Source organism: Parus major, chromosome Z (genome assembly GCF_001522545.3).
Source record: "Parus major isolate Abel chromosome Z, Parus_major1.1, whole genome shotgun sequence".
Taxonomy (NCBI): Eukaryota; Metazoa; Chordata; class Aves; order Passeriformes; family Paridae; genus Parus; species Parus major.
Window position 1 is genome coordinate 19,238,360 of NC_031799.1, and position 18,663 is coordinate 19,257,022.

An 18,663-nucleotide genomic window follows, 5' to 3' on the forward strand; every position below is an offset into this window, starting at 1 on the left:
AAAATGTGCTTGCTCTAAAATCTATTGTGCAAAAACTGTTTCACAGCAACAACAGAGCCTTTCACAGCAACTTTTTCTTCTATTTAATGTCATAAAGGAGAAAACTAGGATGAAAGTTCAGATCACCTACAATGGGAAAGAAAACTAAACACTGTTCCCTGGAAGGGACACCAAAATAGTAACATGTCAACTAAAGACACTACTTAATCACAGATGAGAGAAGCAGATAGTTCTAAGTTAATATGAATCAACAATAAAATCTGCAGTGCTTGTTCTTCACTTCTACTAAATGACATTTCCTATGAAATGGAAGCTATATTCATAGCTGTATTGCTATGAAGCCAAATAAGAAGTTAATATAATGTAGTATGAAGTATGTTCTATCTTTTTTAAGTTTCTTTTGGGGAGAAAAATAAGTAAATAAAACTACTTGTATTGGAATATTTAGCTGCAGAATTGTGAAACACTTTAAAAACCATTCCAAGGGCCTTTGAAGCATTCTTATTTAAGTTATTGTACGTTTGCTTACCTATTCAATGACGGCAAAAGAGAAAGCAATGCCAAAGCAGAAAGTTTTCTTCTTTCTGGCTGAGTGATGTTATCCATGCGATCAACCCACATTTCAATCATGTTACCAAGAATTTGGTCCAACTGCATTGGGAAACACAACATTCCTTTTCAGTTAGAAGTGTGTTTAGAGAATAACTTATTTTAATTTTTCTAGCAACTGAAGGTATTATTTAGTCTTGGAAAGACACTACACAGTTGTACACCTGACAGAAGTAACAAGCAACAGGTACTTTTTAAATTTTCTATGACAATGATTCCAGGCCCTGAGCCCTCCATACCACTAGCTGTAACCTAGATGTTTGAAAATCGTTTCATTTATGGAGAGGGAACTAATTCAGGATACCAAATTATTCAGTTTTCCCCTAACAGTCTCATAGAAACAAAGCACATGGACTTACTTTTTTTATCTACACAGTGACAAATTAAAAAAAAACAAAAAAACACGAAAAACAACGACAGAAAAACCAAACCAAAAAAAACAAAAAACAACTTCTTGTTATCACTTTGAAAACTGTATTATACCCCAGCAAAGCAAACTACTAAAATGTCACTTAAAGACATAATAGAACACTTGTAGAAGACCCTCAGTGACTTCACCAGTGGAACTGAAGCGCACTGAACCTGACATTCTAGAAACTCAGGGGAGAATGATTAGACCATTCTCCATCCCACCCATTAAGATGGCAAAAGGGAAGAAATTCTCACTCTACAACTGCATGTGAACTAAGGGAGTTTACATGGCTAATTGTCGGATGCAGCAGAAAGAGAATTTAACTACTATATAAAAATTTTAATGGGATAGTTTAAGTAATTATGGGAACACGTATATGTTGTTACAGGATGTCCAGGGAAAGGAGAAAAGGAAGGGGAAAAGCCCCTTTTCAAGATGAACTGGGCAAGAAAAAATTTCTTAAGGTCAAAAGAAAGCAAGATTTCCCTATGTAATACAGCTGAAATACCAAGACACAAAAGCCCCAAAAGGGAAAAAATGGACAATAAACCTTACCTCCTGACCCAATTCACATGCCATCTGGCTCAAAAGTAATGAAAAAAACCTTGCATTTTGTAGTAGAACTCTACCCATTATCCCCAGATAAGTAGACATCACCACAGGGTATCTCTGGAACAAAAATAAACCAAAACAAAAGGTGCTTAGTTGAAGTAAAAGAAGAATATTTGACACACACAGGAGTAATACCTAGAAAATACTTGTATGCATCCCTTATGTCTTTAACTAGATTTTAAACTATGAATTGCAATTTAAGAGCATCTAGGAGCAGAAGACTGAGTGAGCAATCTTAACCAGAATTCTCAGTTCACACAATATGAAAACCATGGCAATTTCAAAGTCAATTTCATCCAAACAGCCAAACAATTTGCAAGACAACTTGATTTTACTTTAAATTTTAAAACCTGTATCTTAAGGAACTAACAGCTTATTGTACTGCTAAAAAATTACTTTTAAAATTGATTATGGTTCCAAGTTACTGCTTACAACAATTTAAATAACATTACGAACAATTAGTATTTCTGCATTTATTACTTTTTTTCAGATAGAAATTATAATATATTTGCAAAAAACTAATCTGCAGAAGCCTCAAAATCAACTGGATACAGTAATAAGTTAATAAGTTCATTATCTTTAGTTATTACTTTTAAAAGAAGCTATTTTTTCCTATTAAATTCATCACATAACAATATAACTGTATTTTGTAAAATAGCTTACTTGAAAAACAAAATGCCAACATTTACCTGAAAATGCTAACCTAGATTAACATATTCTGAATAGGGTATAATGAATTTATTAGTCCCAAATCAAAGGACGTTTTAATAATCCACTCTCTATCTTTGTGTTTTGAACAGCAAAATGTACTTTGCTATATAGTATTGGCTTAAATTTGGAAATTTTATTCAACTCAGAAATTAGAGCCACATATTGATATTTGAAAGTCTTCAACTGGAAAAAAAGCAAAGGCTTTGATCAAAGAAGTCAGAAAGCTTGAAGAATTCCATCCACTGATTCCTGCTATAAGTGATAGGTTCAACACAGTTAAAGTATATTTGATTTACTCATTTTCATCCAACATAGAAGTTTGTTGACTACAAAGAGAGAAAAACGAGAAGTTAAGACATGTAAGCCAGAAAAATTTTAAAGACTATCTCACACAAACCATTCTCACAACCTTCAGCTCTTCATATGAGCTATGCCAATTAGGAAAAAGGTCAAGTTGATCTTCTCCTGGTTCAGTTTGTTTTTCTCTGGTCCAGGTACAATTACAAAGGAATAGTATGTGTCTTTAAAAAAACCCAACAAAAAACTCTTAACACTGACTAAGCATTATACTAATGGCCTAATGTTATAGCTCTTGAAAGTGTTAATAGTGAAGGAATGGTAGAATAGCAGAATAAAATTTATGCTGTTTTATTAAAATAAACACTACATGACAAAACAAGCAATGGATAGGTTGTTTTTTCTTGTGCTACTGTGCTACTTTTACAGACTTTTAAACTAGATATGAAAAATCTAACAGATGCTCTTAAAACAAGAGTTTTACAACATCAGTATGAAAAAACTGGAGATAATGGAAGGTACTGTCATTTTCCAAAGGAAAAGTAGAGAGCAGTTAAAGTAACTCTTACCTCCCCATCTATAATCCCCCTGAATACTGATGGAAGAAGGGGTTGAAACATTTGAGGACCCAGCACAGGGTTGACTTTTAGGACATTTTCTACAACCTTAAGAAAAAGAGCAAATGAGACCATTAGTAAAGTACACTGATAAATCTTAACCAGAAGTTTGCAACCATGTGTACTGGTGTACCCATACAAAGTGCTCATAGGATGCTTACCATTAAATACCAGCAAACCCCAGCTTGCTGAAACTATTCTTGTAAAACATTCTGCAAGCCTCATCTGCATAAATGCACCTGGTGAAAGCTCAATGAAACCCTAGCCAAAACCACACAAGCTCCCCCCATGGCCCAGACTAAGTTGATGAGGTAGTATGGAAAAAGGGATCTTGTTCTGGTTCCCGGAAAACCAGCAGATTGAGGTGGTTGGTATGGTGAAGGACCAATAGCTCAGAGTGTATTTTCATAGCTTTGTCATGTTACTTTTTAGAGAAACCACTGATTACGACCTACCAGCTCTTTGCAGGCGTGCTCTCAGAGGTGCTATTCTGCACCTTGCTCTGGTTCCCCATGTTTAAACTCTTTACCCTTTGTTTCTCAGCTCCTTTTCCCCCCCCATGTGCTGTACCCTGAAGTAACTTGTTTTCCTGCTTTCAGTTTTTCTTTCGCCCAGATGTTTGTGCTCTACCCTTGTACCAAGAGAGATGGGAACAGGCTATGAGAATAACAGGCTGAGGGCTCATCACTAACTTCTATGTAGACAGTGATGACACATGCATGAAAACACTGATGTGTTTACAAAGCACATAAAGGTATCATAAAGATACCTCACTTAAACACTCTTCATCTCCATTTAATTCCACCTCAGAGGAATTTCAACAAGGACCAACTCTTCTGTGCTCTTGACTAATCTCTCCTAAATATTTTTTTCTCCTTTTTGAACCTTGCTCCCAATAATTTCATTTAATATTCTGTTTTTCATGTTGAGAAAAGTGTTAAGCAGTTGACCTATCTCAATGCCTCTCAATTTTGTAAATCTTGTAATATGCAGAGGTATAAAAGAGGCTTATTATATACAGAGGTAAACATAACTTCCTTCACTCATCTTTCTGGGTACTGGAAGTTTTTGTCAACTCCTTTGTTCCTTGCACAGTATTTTTAAACCTTTCATTGTGTCAGGTAATTAGAAAATCAAGACTCAGCAATCTTGCAAGAAATTGTCTTATCAGTCCTAATTAGTATTTTTCAACCTTGTTAATTTATTTACAGTTCTAATGTCTATTTACAGTCCAGACAAAGCTGTTTGTAGGAAACTATCAGAGAACACCCATGGGCATTTCTGTTCCCAAAGCTTATCTAGATTTTGGGGCTTTTTTTGTTTAACAAGTCAGCATACTGAAGCCTGACAAAACTTTTGCTTTTTCTAAGAACATTTACAAGGATGATAGCTCAGTTATCCCTCTGGAATCGAGAGGGCATACTAGGAAAGTGTTCCAAGTATACCAGACAACTCGTGCAGCTAATGCAAGGCCACACAGGGACTCAACTGAATAAATGATTCTGTATTAGCAGTATAATTCCATTTTAGAATTCTGATTAAAAGCTGCTGCATAAAAAATTTGCCCAGCTACATACTTTAAATAATATTACTGTTAGACTGGAATTGACATTTTCAATTTCAGAACTAGAGGCCTTAAGCTCTTCACAGCAGTAAGTACAATAGGGAAGACTATCAACTTCAACAGTTGTTTTCTGTCCTGGATTCTGGAGGCAGTTGTGTGATCCACCAAAGAAATATGTGGGATCCAATTTATATCCTCTATCACATTTACAATTAATTGAATTCAAGTCCAAGTTCTCATAAGCAACACAGAGCCCCCAGTTAGTGCAACCACTGGAAGCATTACTACGGCTACTACTCAGTTATCCTTCAGTGTATATTCCAACTTTACTTCCTGAAATTCTTCAAAAGACACATTCAAATTATTGTTATTAACATTTAAAAAGCTCATGAGTTCCACAGCACCATTTGAAGGCTGTGTGAAAATGTAACTTTCTGGTTCTTGGAGCTTTATTTAAGTAGTTATACCATTACAACAGCAACTTATGCCAAAGGCAAACGAAGACTGAACTCTGTGATGGGTATACATCGAAGTATGGTACGCAAAGGAATTTCATGGAGACCACATACATACAACATTCAATAAAGACTGGAAAAGTTAACCCTACACTCACTAGGTGTCTACTCACATGCACAGGCTTCAAATAAGTAGTTAAACCACCACTGATAGGTTAACTTCAATGTCAAATTCTGCTATATGCATTGGTTTCTTCTACATGTTCTAAATTCTACTTGAAAACATTGTATGTAGAGAGCTGAGCCTCTGGATATTACATTCATTATACTCCACCTTTAAAACTTGAACTTGACCTTCAGTAGTTATGTCCTTCAAAAGCTCACAAAATGACCGACATAAGTCAGCAGCATACATCTGAAATAAAATAAAAAAGGTACAATGCAATATATTTTATATATTTGTATATATTTCAAAACTCAATTCCTTTTGATTTGCACATGCCTAAAGACCCAGTTTCTCTTCATAGATCCCATCTGCTAAAATGTTCATCATTCTAAACTAATTAAAATCTAATCTAAGCATTTTGTTGCATTTTTAACATTGCAGCACATTTAAACAGTCAATCTGAAAGAATTTTCTAATGAAGAAGGTATGACAACAAGGCATAATATCCCTATTTCAACTCTTATTATATTCATAATTTTAATATGGTAGGGTAATTAGAGTAAACTGTAATTACCGAACACAGGACCTTTTCAGATATCAAACTACTAAATCAATCCACAAAGTATCAATTTTAAATAATAGTATTTCTCAAATCTAAGTGTCCACCATTCACCATAAAGAGCTAACATTAGAACAGTATGTTTGTATGCACACAAATCAATACAAGTATAAATGTTTGTGTGTACGGTATTTTCTAAGATGAGAGAAAACCCAGTTTGCCAGTAAGGAACTGAGGTGCTAATATGGATCTTTATATAATGGTAACGATAACATACCTGCAAAAATTCAGATGATGATAAGAAAATATAAGCATTGATGATCTTAAAGCAATTTTTGAGGTTTTCTGAACTCAGCTCTGGAAAAAACAGAAATCACAGTTCAGAATCTGATCACCAAACTGAAGTACAACCAAGATGATTTGCTTCTCAAAGTCTTTTTCCTATGGCAGCTTGTAGTGCCAGATGTCAACAAGTAGAAAAAATATCCTGGATCCAGTGCCAGTCAGGTTCTCTCTCCCTGAAGAGAGAAGTACAGAAGTTGGATGACAGCTCTTGTGCTCAAATGGAAGCACAAGAAGTCCTACAACCTCAAAAGCCAACACTATTTAAAAACAAAAAACAATTGAACAAAAGTCACGTTTTGGATGTAATACTGGGTTAAGAAGATATTGAAGACAGAAAAAATGAAACATGTACTTTAGAGACTTGCAATTACTGATAAATGGTCTCTCTCACACTGAGTCAGTAAATGCTGAGCAGAAAGAATGAAATAAAGATTGCAGTTCTGCTCTTCTGACCCAGATGCCATACCAAATGGCATTGAGCTGACACACACTGAGCTCTGGGGCACAGTTTGGGTATTTCAGTAAAGAGAGCATACTCATCTAAGGGATAGATACACACAGAGGATGATATGCAGCAGCAGCTTGAAGAGAGGAAAAAAGATATATCCTCAGACATTACCTGTAAGAGTGTTTAAGAAAAAAATAAAATCACTCTGGAACATGTATAAGCAAAATGAAAAGTTTCAAAGTTTCACATGACTGTTGATACTAGTGCAGAAAGTCCACATTGTATCTTTATATAATGCAATACAAGGCAAAAGACCGAAAATGGGATAAAATTCTTTAAAAACAGTTGGGGAGACAAACTATTCCTGGTAAAAGAAGCAGACCTTAGCATCATCACTTTTAAAATATTTAATAAAATCGTCATGGGCAACAGGAAAATATTTTTACATGAATTTTAAATAAATTTCCTTTCCCAGATGGAGCAAGCATCAGACTTCATAAGTTTCCCATGGCTTAGATGAAAGCAGCTGTACTAAAGTGTGGCTTTCACCCAGTGGTATTAGCTATACTACCAAAACCAATTATCACCATGACCATGGCTGCTTCGCCATTATAACATCTGTGTAGTTCTGGGGAGGTTCAACAGATTTTCCTTTTTTCTCCACCCATGAGGTAGAACATTAATGGTCTTCCATTTGATACAGCCACAGGACACCTCTGTATTCATGAATACATTTGTATGCCATGTCATATATTGTAATCATTTATTATGAGTATTTTTGTCTACTGACTTGAAAAGAGATGAACTCTCAATCCAAAACACTCATCAAAAGATTCCAAGGTATCTATGAGTTTAGCTTTAGTCGCACATTACAAGAGTTACATACTGAGCTCTAATTAGAGATCTGCATTTGTGTTTTTATCTTTACTGGGCACAATCACACTTGAAGTTTCAGACACTGAAACAAGTAGACAAATTCAAAATAAATGGTCATATAAACAAGAAGTACTACTAAGTTTTCAGTAACTTTCCACTCTGTGATTCTGTGAGAATTGATAAAAGGTAATAAAATGTGTGTACTGCAAAGCTGTACTTCAGGTCAAAATGAAAACAGGTATGACATATGCAATGGAAATGACAAAACTTCCATCGCATCTGCAGCTCACAGTTTACCATAAATTTTCTAGAAAGATCTCATGTTCAACTAACTACATTTAGAAGCTAATTATACATCAATTCTCTTGCCAGGATTTCCTAAATCAAACGTGGGGTTTTTTTTAATTTTATTCATGTACTCCTTTGAGTTTTGTTAGGATCAGAGGAGTTAGTCCAGTTCCAGTAACCTCGTTTTTGCCAGTACCTTTACAAATACAGCAAGTGCACATTAAACTTGATGCTTTTTGGAATAGGTATGTTCAGATTTTGACCATATTCCCAACCTTAAATTGTATCAGATTCAAATGTTATTTTAAGCAGCCTCAGTGCAGAAATGCTTCCATCCTCAGATAATTAGTGTATTTCTCCATTCTGCATTATTCAATACATTGAAAGACATGTATTAAAGAGACTGTGCAATCTCTCTACAGGGCAATTACATTTCAACAGAGTTGAAATGGGTAGCAGCGGTGCTTAACTGAAAACAAAGGATGACAATTATGCTGTGAATAATTATTGTACATCAGTGATAGCACCATAGTCTTTGAAGGTCAGTCACTTAGGCAAGTGAAATCAAGCCTTCATATGAACTGCAACACTGCTCCTGAAGTCAAATCTAATTGACTTGTATAACTCCTCTGACAACCACTTCCAACAACAGTAGTATCCTGAAATGGGTACAAAAGGATCTTTTCATAAGGACAATTCTATCTGAAAGGGAACAATTAAAAATTATTTTCAGATTAGTTAAAAAAGGAAAATCAAATACATATATCTTTCCCCTTCAAGTTCAAAAATCTCACGTGTGAATTCTTCTTTCCCTGCCCTCCAGCTCTTCTACTAGTTCATCCATGATGACCTCTGACATATTTTCTGAATTACTTACATGCTGATGTAGAAGCTAACCATACCAGAAATAGAGTTACATTACTTGTATATCACAGTCATTTCCTTCACTAAAAATAAATTCAGAAAACTAAGGTCAGGAGGTCAATATTCCTTACATCGTATTTTCAAGAACTAATTTTCTGGAGCATCCTGTTGCTAGTTCTCCACCCTACTCCAAAAGATGTAAGCATGGTAGTTACCTATTCAGAACTTCCCTTCACATCATCTGTCTTTTGATGATTTCATCATCCAGAAATCCACTGAAAACCAGTCTTGGATGTGATAAATAGAGACCCTTTTGTTCGACTAAACATGATGTTCTGTAATGCTATGTTGTGTAAAATCACGATTACATTGAAGGTTGATACTGACGCTGGCATAATTATTATGGCCTTGCCGAGATTCTTTGAATTCCAGAAAGCCGCCGCGATTAAAACACCTCCGAAAGGGGTAGAAGGTCAGAGGAGAAAAGAATCTTGTGATCACAAGAGGGCAGAAGAAGACCAGAAAAAAACCCTGAAGGCTGGAAGAATGCAGGCGCAAAGAGAACTCAGGAAAATACTCAGCAGAAGAGCCGAACAGATAAAAGGGAATGCGGGGGGGCACGGAGACACGGCCAGAAGTGGGTTACTTTTTGGCCGCCAGCGCGCTGTGATTTGCTTATTATCTTGCTTGCTATAATTAATAAAACTTTTCTTTAATCAATTTTAACACTCTCTCAAGTGTATTTATAACATTGGAGAGATTATCTTTTTTGTCTTATCTCAGACATTTAAGGCACACAAGACTTTGCAATTTTGACTTCTCAGTTAAAACACCTTTTTCTGACAGTTACATCACCACGTTAAGAAGGACAGAAGAGTCTGACCATAAGTGTTGAAAGTTTCAGCTGAATACTGGTAGTGGTGTACTAGAAAAACTCTGCTACAGGTTTAAGACTGAACAGTTATTTAATTAACTAGCACAGTTATCATCACTGATCAATACATTCTCTTTTGCAAGATGCTGCACCTTAAACTGTACTGTTGCGCTTGATTTATGTGAAGAAGATTCAAATGTCCTGAATGCAGCAGCTCCCTGAGGGGTAGCAGACAGCAATATTGTACTGGTTTTCTAACTACCATGTTTTAATATAAGGTTAGCACTAATCCAAAATTCCAGCTCTGTTTAAGCATCCTGATACCATGGCTGTGTCATGTGAATGATGCATATTTTTCAGCAATCAAAATTTTTGACCAATATGACACTCAGAAAAACAGTTTCTCAGAAAAGCCCTGAGGAAGTAAAGTAGTAGAGAAGCCTGTGGGATGAAATCACTCTGTGATTACACATCTGCTGCCGTGTTTTTACCATTCAATCCAAACCCTGATTAAAAAAAAAGTTTGACATAAGCATGTTTCAAGGCTTGTCCTAAAGAAACCCTATGCAGCTTAAATGCATTACTGACTCTACCAGCATCATACAGCTTTCATTTTTCACAATAAATAATTTTGCTTGAGAATGTAATTTTTTTCCAAAGGAGAGCATCACTATTCTGCAGGATTCATTCACAAAACACGGAAATTATTACAAGTATAGAATATTCCAGTATGCCTTTTTAAAAAGAGTTTGCCAAGGTTTCCATTTCTACTCCTCTCTACTCTGAAAAGTATCACATGAGGACTGGGGAGAAAATATCAGTAGCAAACAAACAAGACACAAATACATAGTATTTCTGAATTTAACTCAAGCAAACTAGCAGTGTGACAAACCATGAAATTCACAGCCATTCATACAGAGCAGGCTTCCTGCAGCAGACACCACCTCTGATTGACACAGAACAAGAAGGTGGAAGGGTAGGTGTATAGTTATGGATGATGATGATGATGACAATACTAAGGACTCAGCAGCTACAGAATTTTAATGGTAGCTGTGGAGTATTTAACCATAAAGCCACTACTAAAAAGAGCATTTGTCATTAGAGATCTTGTATACAAGGAAAAATAACCTTGACTTCACCTCGCAACTACCTACCAAGACATAACTTTCTACTGACCAGTAGAAATAAAATAAAACATTAAGTCCTGAAAACAATTATCAATTAAGAAGCTAACTTCTGTAATTCTGTGAACACATTTCTCTAAAGTAATTAACCCATTTGCTATATTCATGTTAAAACCTCAAGAGCGCAGCTGAAGATCTAAATGCAAAGATATTAACATAAAATTAAAATCTCCGAATTTTTATATTCCATTTAATTATGAAGCAAAAGCACTTAAAGTATCAGTATTTCCTAAGCATTGAATCCTAATTTTAAGTTTATATTTCGCCAACAGACTACTGTTTTTTATTTCAGTGCTTGACCCAAATGTTTATAGACATATTCCGTTATTTTGAAAACATTCTGTATTGTTATTATCTGAATGAGGGAAAAGCTAATAACTTCATTCTGGCTGTAAGCAGAACAGGCAAGTATTCCATATAAACAGTATCAGTAACACTTGGTACATTTGGTGTTAAATATCAGAAACTTCTTAAAATAACCTCTGAAATGATAAACTGAAATTTGTCTTATCTTTCAGGCACAGCAGCTCCAATTTATTAAAAAGAGAACTAGGGTAAGTAGATCATAAACATTAAAAAAGATGAGAAAGTCAGACAGTAAAAACCTGTTTCTCAATTTTTGTTACAATTTTGTGAGCTCCATTAGTACCTGCAGCCACAGAAGCACTACTTAGTGCATGAACAACAAGCTGCAGGAGAAAAATCATGAAATTTCATTAGTGAAAGGCTTACCAAGAAGGGCAGACATATTCTGAAATATTCTCAGGAGCTCTGGAGTAAGACATGGACAATTCTCCAGTGTCACTAACCTAAGAACAGATTAAGCAAAATATTTCAGATGTTGTATGAGTAACATTAAGCAATCATTTTGACAGATGTAAACATTTTAACTTCCAGTAACCATCTGTATTATCAACAATGTGTAACAATTAACAGAAGCATACTTCAACCAGAGCAATAGTCCTTATAACACACTCATCAGGTCTTGCAAAAGTAGGAAAACAAAGAAAAACATGCTACTGTCTTTTTATAAAGACAACAGAAGCTCTGAAATGCAACAGTGAGAATGTCTAAGTAGCTAACCAGGGAACTTGGAGAAGGTGGGTAGAGGGGGATATTTAGTGCATGGACAACATGTGTTCTATGCCTCAAAGGAGAAACTGTCATGGACCAGCTCACATGTTTACACTATTTTTACATCTGAAATGATACAATAGTTACCAGATATTGTTTATAACATTTTAAAATTACTGAGATTAGAAAACAGTACTTATAAATTAAGCTTGTATTTAAAACCACAACAACAAATTCCTTTTTTATTTCTGTATCTTAGGCATGGGCCTACCATACATCTGGTTACGTGAAATATCTTAGTTGCTTTCCTGCTCTTGGTTCAAATTCTTGGAGTCTTAACTGCCTCTGCCAGCTCTTCACATTTTTCTAATGCTCTAGGACATCTTAAAATACCATTCTTCTGCACTGACATCAAAAGAGCAATCTCAAGATCAGTATTATTAAGACGACATAAAAGTTCTGAATTGATACATGTAAAAGGCCCCTATGCTAAGTTTTTGAAAAGGACTTTGACTTGGTGCCAACAGCATTATAAATCTCAGTTTTGCTATATATGGAACAGATCATTTGTAGATTAAGTATTTGTAATTGAAATGCTCATTTTCAATTTAGATCAAAGGAATCATTCACTATTTTAAGACAAACTCTATGTACTCCTATTTTTCAAAATTTGGTCCAGGTAACCATTCTCCCCTCTTATAGCATCAGCTGCATCAGAAACAAATAAATCAGACTCATGGGAAACTGAGCACTGCGTCACTTCTTGTTTTATGTTCAGTCACCAAATAGCCCAAGATAAAGAAAGTAACTACATTTTATCCTTTTAATGACATCTCTTCCTGCAACCAGCTCTGATCCATTGGCTCACTGCTCTCCCAAAGTCAAACACACCAAACTGTTAAATTAGCACACACATTATAGAGTGTCTAGACTTTCTGTCTTGCTGTTCATTATCACTACAGAATAGTATCTTCAGTATCAACTGCCTGAAAATGAATAATAGAAGAAACACAACTAGAAACAGCTGAGTATATAAATTTCCTAACCTCCTGTTTTCTGAGAAAAGGTGTGATGATATAGGTGATGTCAAGGTAAGGTAACAAGAACATACCAATTTTAATATTCTAAGCTTTTTACAACATTTTTCTTCCAGGAATACAAAACCAACTGTTTTAAAATTAGAAATACAAAGAAAGCATTCTTACCACAGCTCTAAACCATCTTCCAGAAGATAGACATGTGGAGGCTGAGAAACATCTGTACTTAGTTGGATAACTGGAAGTAGAAAAGGGTAGAGATTTTTGCTGTCTGCTCCCAATCCCTACAAAATAAGAAAAATGTAAAATATGTTAAAAAGCCTTAAATCAAGCATTTCAAAAACAGCATGGAAAATATCTACACTGCTGTTACATTCACATATAAACAGGCATTCAAGAAATCAAAGGTTGAACTTGCTTCTATTTCATACAATAATAAAATAGTCTGATATTCCTCAGCTTTCTCTCACCATGTCTTGAGAAGGTTATGTTTTTCAAAAACAACCCAGTTATCAACAGTCTGCAAGAAAAAATGATAAAGAATATACATTCCTAAAAAAAAAAACATTCACAGGTCATTATCTTTCTTGGAGAAGTCATTAGGCTAACAAACAACAAATGACTAAAAGCTGAATGTTTTACAGGTGAAGAAAAGAATTACTCTTTGGTTCTTATAATTTACAAAATCATTTGGTATATTCCAATATTCAGGAGAAGGGTTTGTTTTCATAGCTACACAAAGATTCACAGACTTATGACAGTGATTCAGTTTCTAAACAATCCATGAGACTTTTGAACAATGAAAAGTAAATTTGGAACAAATTACTGAACAGCATTACAAAATACTTTAGTACTTAAGAGAACTGAAGGTAGTGGAATGCTGAACTTGTATAATTCCTGCATTTTGATAATGGAAAATTTGAAATTACTTGATATTTCTAAGTTGCAGCTTCTTTGTGGATTTATCTACTTACTTAAACAATTATGCCTTAAAAGATTTTTCTACAGATCTGTATTCTACAAATACAGCAAGAGATACACCTTTTGTAAAAAAAATACCCGTACTTTAGTCTCCACAGGGGACAGAAAGAAGAATTTCCACAATTGATTTATGGTAAAAATCTATTTCCTCTTTATTTCAAGTTATTCAACTTTGGAAAGAACCTTTATTTCTTCTTTTATAATATTTGTCATTTCCCTTTCGCTTTCTCTCCAATGTTAACCTCTACAATAGAATCCTTTTAAGTCATGCATTTCCACAAGTTCAAGACTGCCCTCACATTAAGTCTGCTCCTGTACAGACACTGTCCTAGGAGCACTTGGTCTCTGCTAGTCATAATACATTTTCTCTGAGATGCAGCAGGGGTTGAAGAAAGTAGTGTGGCATATAGTCTGTATTAAAGAAGTAGTTAAGACCACGGATTCTGCAGGCAATATTTTACCCTCAAGAGAGAACTGAGGACAATGTTTATGTGACTCAGATTCCTTACCTGGACGAGATGGATTAGGGTGGTTAGAATGGCACATCGTAGCATATTGTGCTCCTCACTCTGCTTCCAAAGGAGTGGTAAATACTGAACCAAACATCCTACGTATGGTCGTATCTAAAGTTCAGAATATAAATTAATTTCTTAATATATGAAACGACATGAATAATTTATCCAAAGCATAGTTTCTGAAAAATACAGAAGCTGCTCTGAATAAAAACACAGTTTGCTTGAATCTTTCTAAAACACTGTATTCTTTACTCTGTGACTGAAGTAACTTCTGACTGCAGAGTAGGTTGAAAAGAACATATTACTTATGGTGACATCTGTGCCTGGCAATCAAGCTTATGTAGTAAATAGAACACAAAAAATATTTAAAACTTAATATGCAGAAATATATTCATATTAGTATATTCTTCCCTTAGGATTCCTAAACAACAGAATTCTTTAAAACCAGAAACAGACCCAGAAGGGGAAAAAAAATACAAACCAAAAAAGCAAGCTGAATAACCTCGGGAGCCACTAAGCCTCTGAGCAGCAGTTAGACTATGTACCTTTCAGAGATATGTCCTAGCCTGTATTTTTTTCTACTGTGGTCTTCAATACTAAAAGGTTAATCTATTTGTCTTAGAAAGTATTTAATTAGGAATTAACCTAAACATATACAAGACTTCTTAACTTGTTTTTAGCACTGCTTCTCTAAACTGCAGGGAAATCTGCTCTCATGTTGACTTTTTCTACAAGTAATAATTATGAAAGCTTCATCTGGCTCTCAGACAGGATTACTTGTAGAAAGACGAGGTAAATTCAAAAACGTGCATTATCTTAGTCCTTAACACAGTAATACTGAAAAAAAAAAACCCCAAGCCAAACCCACCACAGGAAAACCTGAGACAAAAGCAGTCAACTATTCTTTGCTTAATCCTGCAAAATCACCTTCAAATTCTTTATGCAAAAAGTTGAAGGACATACTTTAACACTAAAGTACTGAGAATTAATAATGAGAATTTGAAACTTGTCATGCAGTTAAGGAGAGTGCTGTAGAGACAACTCTGACCCATATCAGTATCAACAAAAAAATTACAAATTTAACTGCACGCTCCCTATGAGTGCAAAGAATTTTTTCCCAAAATGTCTTTTTTAATATGCAAGGTAGATTAAAACATTAGTTCAAATATGAGACAATTAGAGTAAATCAAATATAAAAATAAAATTGCAAGAAATGCCACAAGACATAAAACTCCTTAGGTACTCTAAAAGCTGATTCAATACAAAAACTAGAGTAACTTTAGAAAAATAAGTTAACATTTTACACAAAAGATAAATGACAATTGAAAAGAAGACCAAGTAATGCCAACAGTGCAGGCATCTCTGACAACAACAACCAGTCTATTAATTGATGACATTTTCCTTCCACAACAAGTCTTCCTGTGTGTTCTTGGCACAAAGCTAAAACTGAAATATATATTAAAAAAATACCTGCATATTGACTCTTTCAATCACACAGGACAGAACATGAAGAACATGCATTTTGGTGTCACATTGTGTTACTTCCTGAAGTAGCTGAAAGAGCAATGTAAACATGGACTCCAAATACTAAAAGAAAAATAAAGAATTACAGGTTAGAGCATCAAAAATATAACTGGTCAGATGAACTGGTAATTTTCCAGTATGCTTAAAACTCTAAGATATTCATAAACTTTGAAAAACACTTAAAAAAAGTGTGCAGAATGTTACCCTTTCACTTGGAAAAAAGCACATTAGCCAATCACTGCCCAAGGGAGGTAAAAAAATTCAGATACACTCCTACATATCAACTCAAACATGATAAGTTTGAATGTATACCATTTTCAAGTTTTGATAAGCATTAATTTGATTTCACTGGTAAAACAGGCTGTTTCTCCAGAAGGAGTACTTTTTAGAGTCAAACCAAAGGTACAGCCTTCCAGCCTTTGGGCCAACAGATGAAGGTTGAACTGAAAAAGGTATCTTAGAAAATTCCAGTGTTTACAGTCTGACACAGATGCACTCTGCATTTTCAGTTTATCTGTTCTCAATTGAGTTGAAATGAATACGAAGTCAAAATGAAATGAGAAAAAACATCTGCTAAATTTGAGTGACGAAAACAAAACTTTGCTGTACTTATCTCTTTCCACTGTTTACGTAATGACAACAGTAATGACCACGGTAAAAAACACTAATATAGAAGTACCAGAAAGTGGTGCCTTTTTAAGGCACTACTGTAACCACACATTTGCATTTAATATTTTTAAGAAGCAGCAGGTTGGAAAGTACTGCGTGAAACAGATATATGGGAAAGCCACAGTGTCGTGGAGATGTATTTGTTAGATACAGTTTTAATATTTTCTTATCATAAAAAAACTTAGTACCTGGCAATATCCACTATACAGAGCACTAAGCACACTGCTATGAAGTTATACCATAACACTACATATTATATGAATTATAGCATAATACTACACATTAGTAACTTTAACACATTAGTATCTACACATTAGCAACCTTGACAGCAGCAGTGTGAGTTTACATTTTGATCTGTAAAGACTGAACATACAACACAAACATAAATTACTAAACAACATAGTTCAAAATGAAACTTGAAAATATTTTTCCCTGCTTTTCTCTATGGATAGGTCTACTCTTCAGAATATATAAATGCTCTTACTGGTAAGAACTGTTCAGTTCTGAACTCAAAGTCATCTACAGGTAAACAAACATTAAGGAAAAATAATACAGACTGCAGATAGATACCAAGACTCAAATGAACATATATTTCATGAATGCTCAAAAAATATAATGTGAAGAATTAGGAGTAAGTTTAAATGTTATTGTTTTCCAGTAACTCAGAATTAAGAACTAATCAAACAGCTTTGCAAGAAAGGATATTTAACTTCAGCGTCGTAGCTGTCTCAATACGGACCTGAAAGACAGAAGTCAAGAAGCATCATGCATTTGTCCACTAAACATTTTGATTATCCACAGAGTACCTGACAGTATCAGATCACTTGATGTTTTGGCAACTGAATCATTCTCTCTGTTCCATCATCCTCTAAGAAATGCAGTTAGTTCATTTCATTCACTTTCATATTAGTATCTTTTACATTTTATTTGTCATTGCTGAAGTGGTAGAAATATAAAAAGCTACTGAGACAAAACCTTCAAGGACAAAGGTTAATTATATAATTAAATGAGAAGTTATCTATCAAGACTGTGATAAAAACTCTTGCAATAGAAGAGGAGTTTTACTTGGAATTATGTCCTGTCAACCAAGAAGCACAGAATCAAATAAATTCAACAAGTTACACTGTTCTTCCTGTAGATGCTGATAACTGCCTTAGAAAACATTAAATAAAAACAGCTGACACAAAACACACCCTGCTCTGCCTAAAGTTGTCTGGAATCACAGAAATTATTGTTATGACTGGCAATTACTAACTAACATGTACCTACCAAACTAGCCAAGGTCATTTTTTTTTGTAGGCTGCTAGCCTAGTTCGTTTAAAAATAAAAACAAAACAAACAATAGTAAAACCAACATCTCAACTTCATCTCACCTGCTGGTAAAATAAAGGTGTAGCTTAAAACTACAGATTTGTACTCAAGCAGTTTAGCAACCAATGCCATTCATCATATCCTGTTAGCAGGTAACTTTAATGCCTAAATAATCATAGAATCACAGAATCATTATAGATGTAAAAACCTTTAAGATCATTCAGTCCAACCACCAAATCAGCATCACCATCACTAAACCATGTCCCTAGCTATATCCACACCTTTTCAAAACATTTCCAGGTGACTACACCTGTTTCAGTGCTTGACAACTTTCAGTGAAGAAATTTTTCCTCATGTCCAACCTGAACCTTACTTGGTGCAGCTCGAGGCCAATTCTTCTTGTCCTGTCACTGGTTGCCTGGGAGAAGAGACCAGCCTCCACCTGGCTGCAATCTCCCCTCAGGCAGCTGTAGAGAAGGACAAGGCCTCCCCTGAGCCTCCTTTTCTCCAGGCTAAACACCCCCAACTTCCTCAGCCACTCTTCATAGGACTTGTGCTCCAGACCCTTCAATATCTCCAATATCTTCAACAGCCCTTCTCTGGACTCGCTCTAACACCAGAATTACATTCCTGTAGTGAAGAGCCCAAAACTGGACACAGCACTCGAGGTG

At 35.0% G+C, this 18,663-nt stretch overlaps 1 protein-coding gene across 4 annotated transcripts in view; it reads right to left on the reverse strand.

The window, feature by feature from the left end:
* IPO11 (importin 11) overlaps nucleotides 1-18,663 on the reverse strand; it is an 80,695-nt gene that overhangs the window by 27,649 nt on the left and 34,383 nt on the right. For all 4 annotated transcript variants that reach the window (XM_019009221.1, XM_015652732.1, XM_015652733.1 and 1 more), the window contains 11 exons: nucleotides 17,387-17,420; nucleotides 17,166-17,206; nucleotides 15,959-16,075; nucleotides 14,483-14,596; nucleotides 13,161-13,276; nucleotides 11,614-11,690; nucleotides 6,280-6,359; nucleotides 5,612-5,692; nucleotides 3,211-3,306; nucleotides 1,577-1,690; nucleotides 530-651 (listed from right to left, as the gene is read on the reverse strand). In XM_019009221.1, coding sequence (XP_018864766.1) covers nucleotides 530-651; nucleotides 1,577-1,690; nucleotides 3,211-3,306; nucleotides 5,612-5,692; nucleotides 6,280-6,359; nucleotides 11,614-11,690; nucleotides 13,161-13,276; nucleotides 14,483-14,596; nucleotides 15,959-16,075; nucleotides 17,166-17,206; nucleotides 17,387-17,420 — 992 coding nt within the window. The remainder of the gene's footprint in view (nucleotides 1-529; nucleotides 652-1,576; nucleotides 1,691-3,210; nucleotides 3,307-5,611; nucleotides 5,693-6,279; nucleotides 6,360-11,613; nucleotides 11,691-13,160; nucleotides 13,277-14,482; nucleotides 14,597-15,958; nucleotides 16,076-17,165; nucleotides 17,207-17,386; nucleotides 17,421-18,663) is intronic.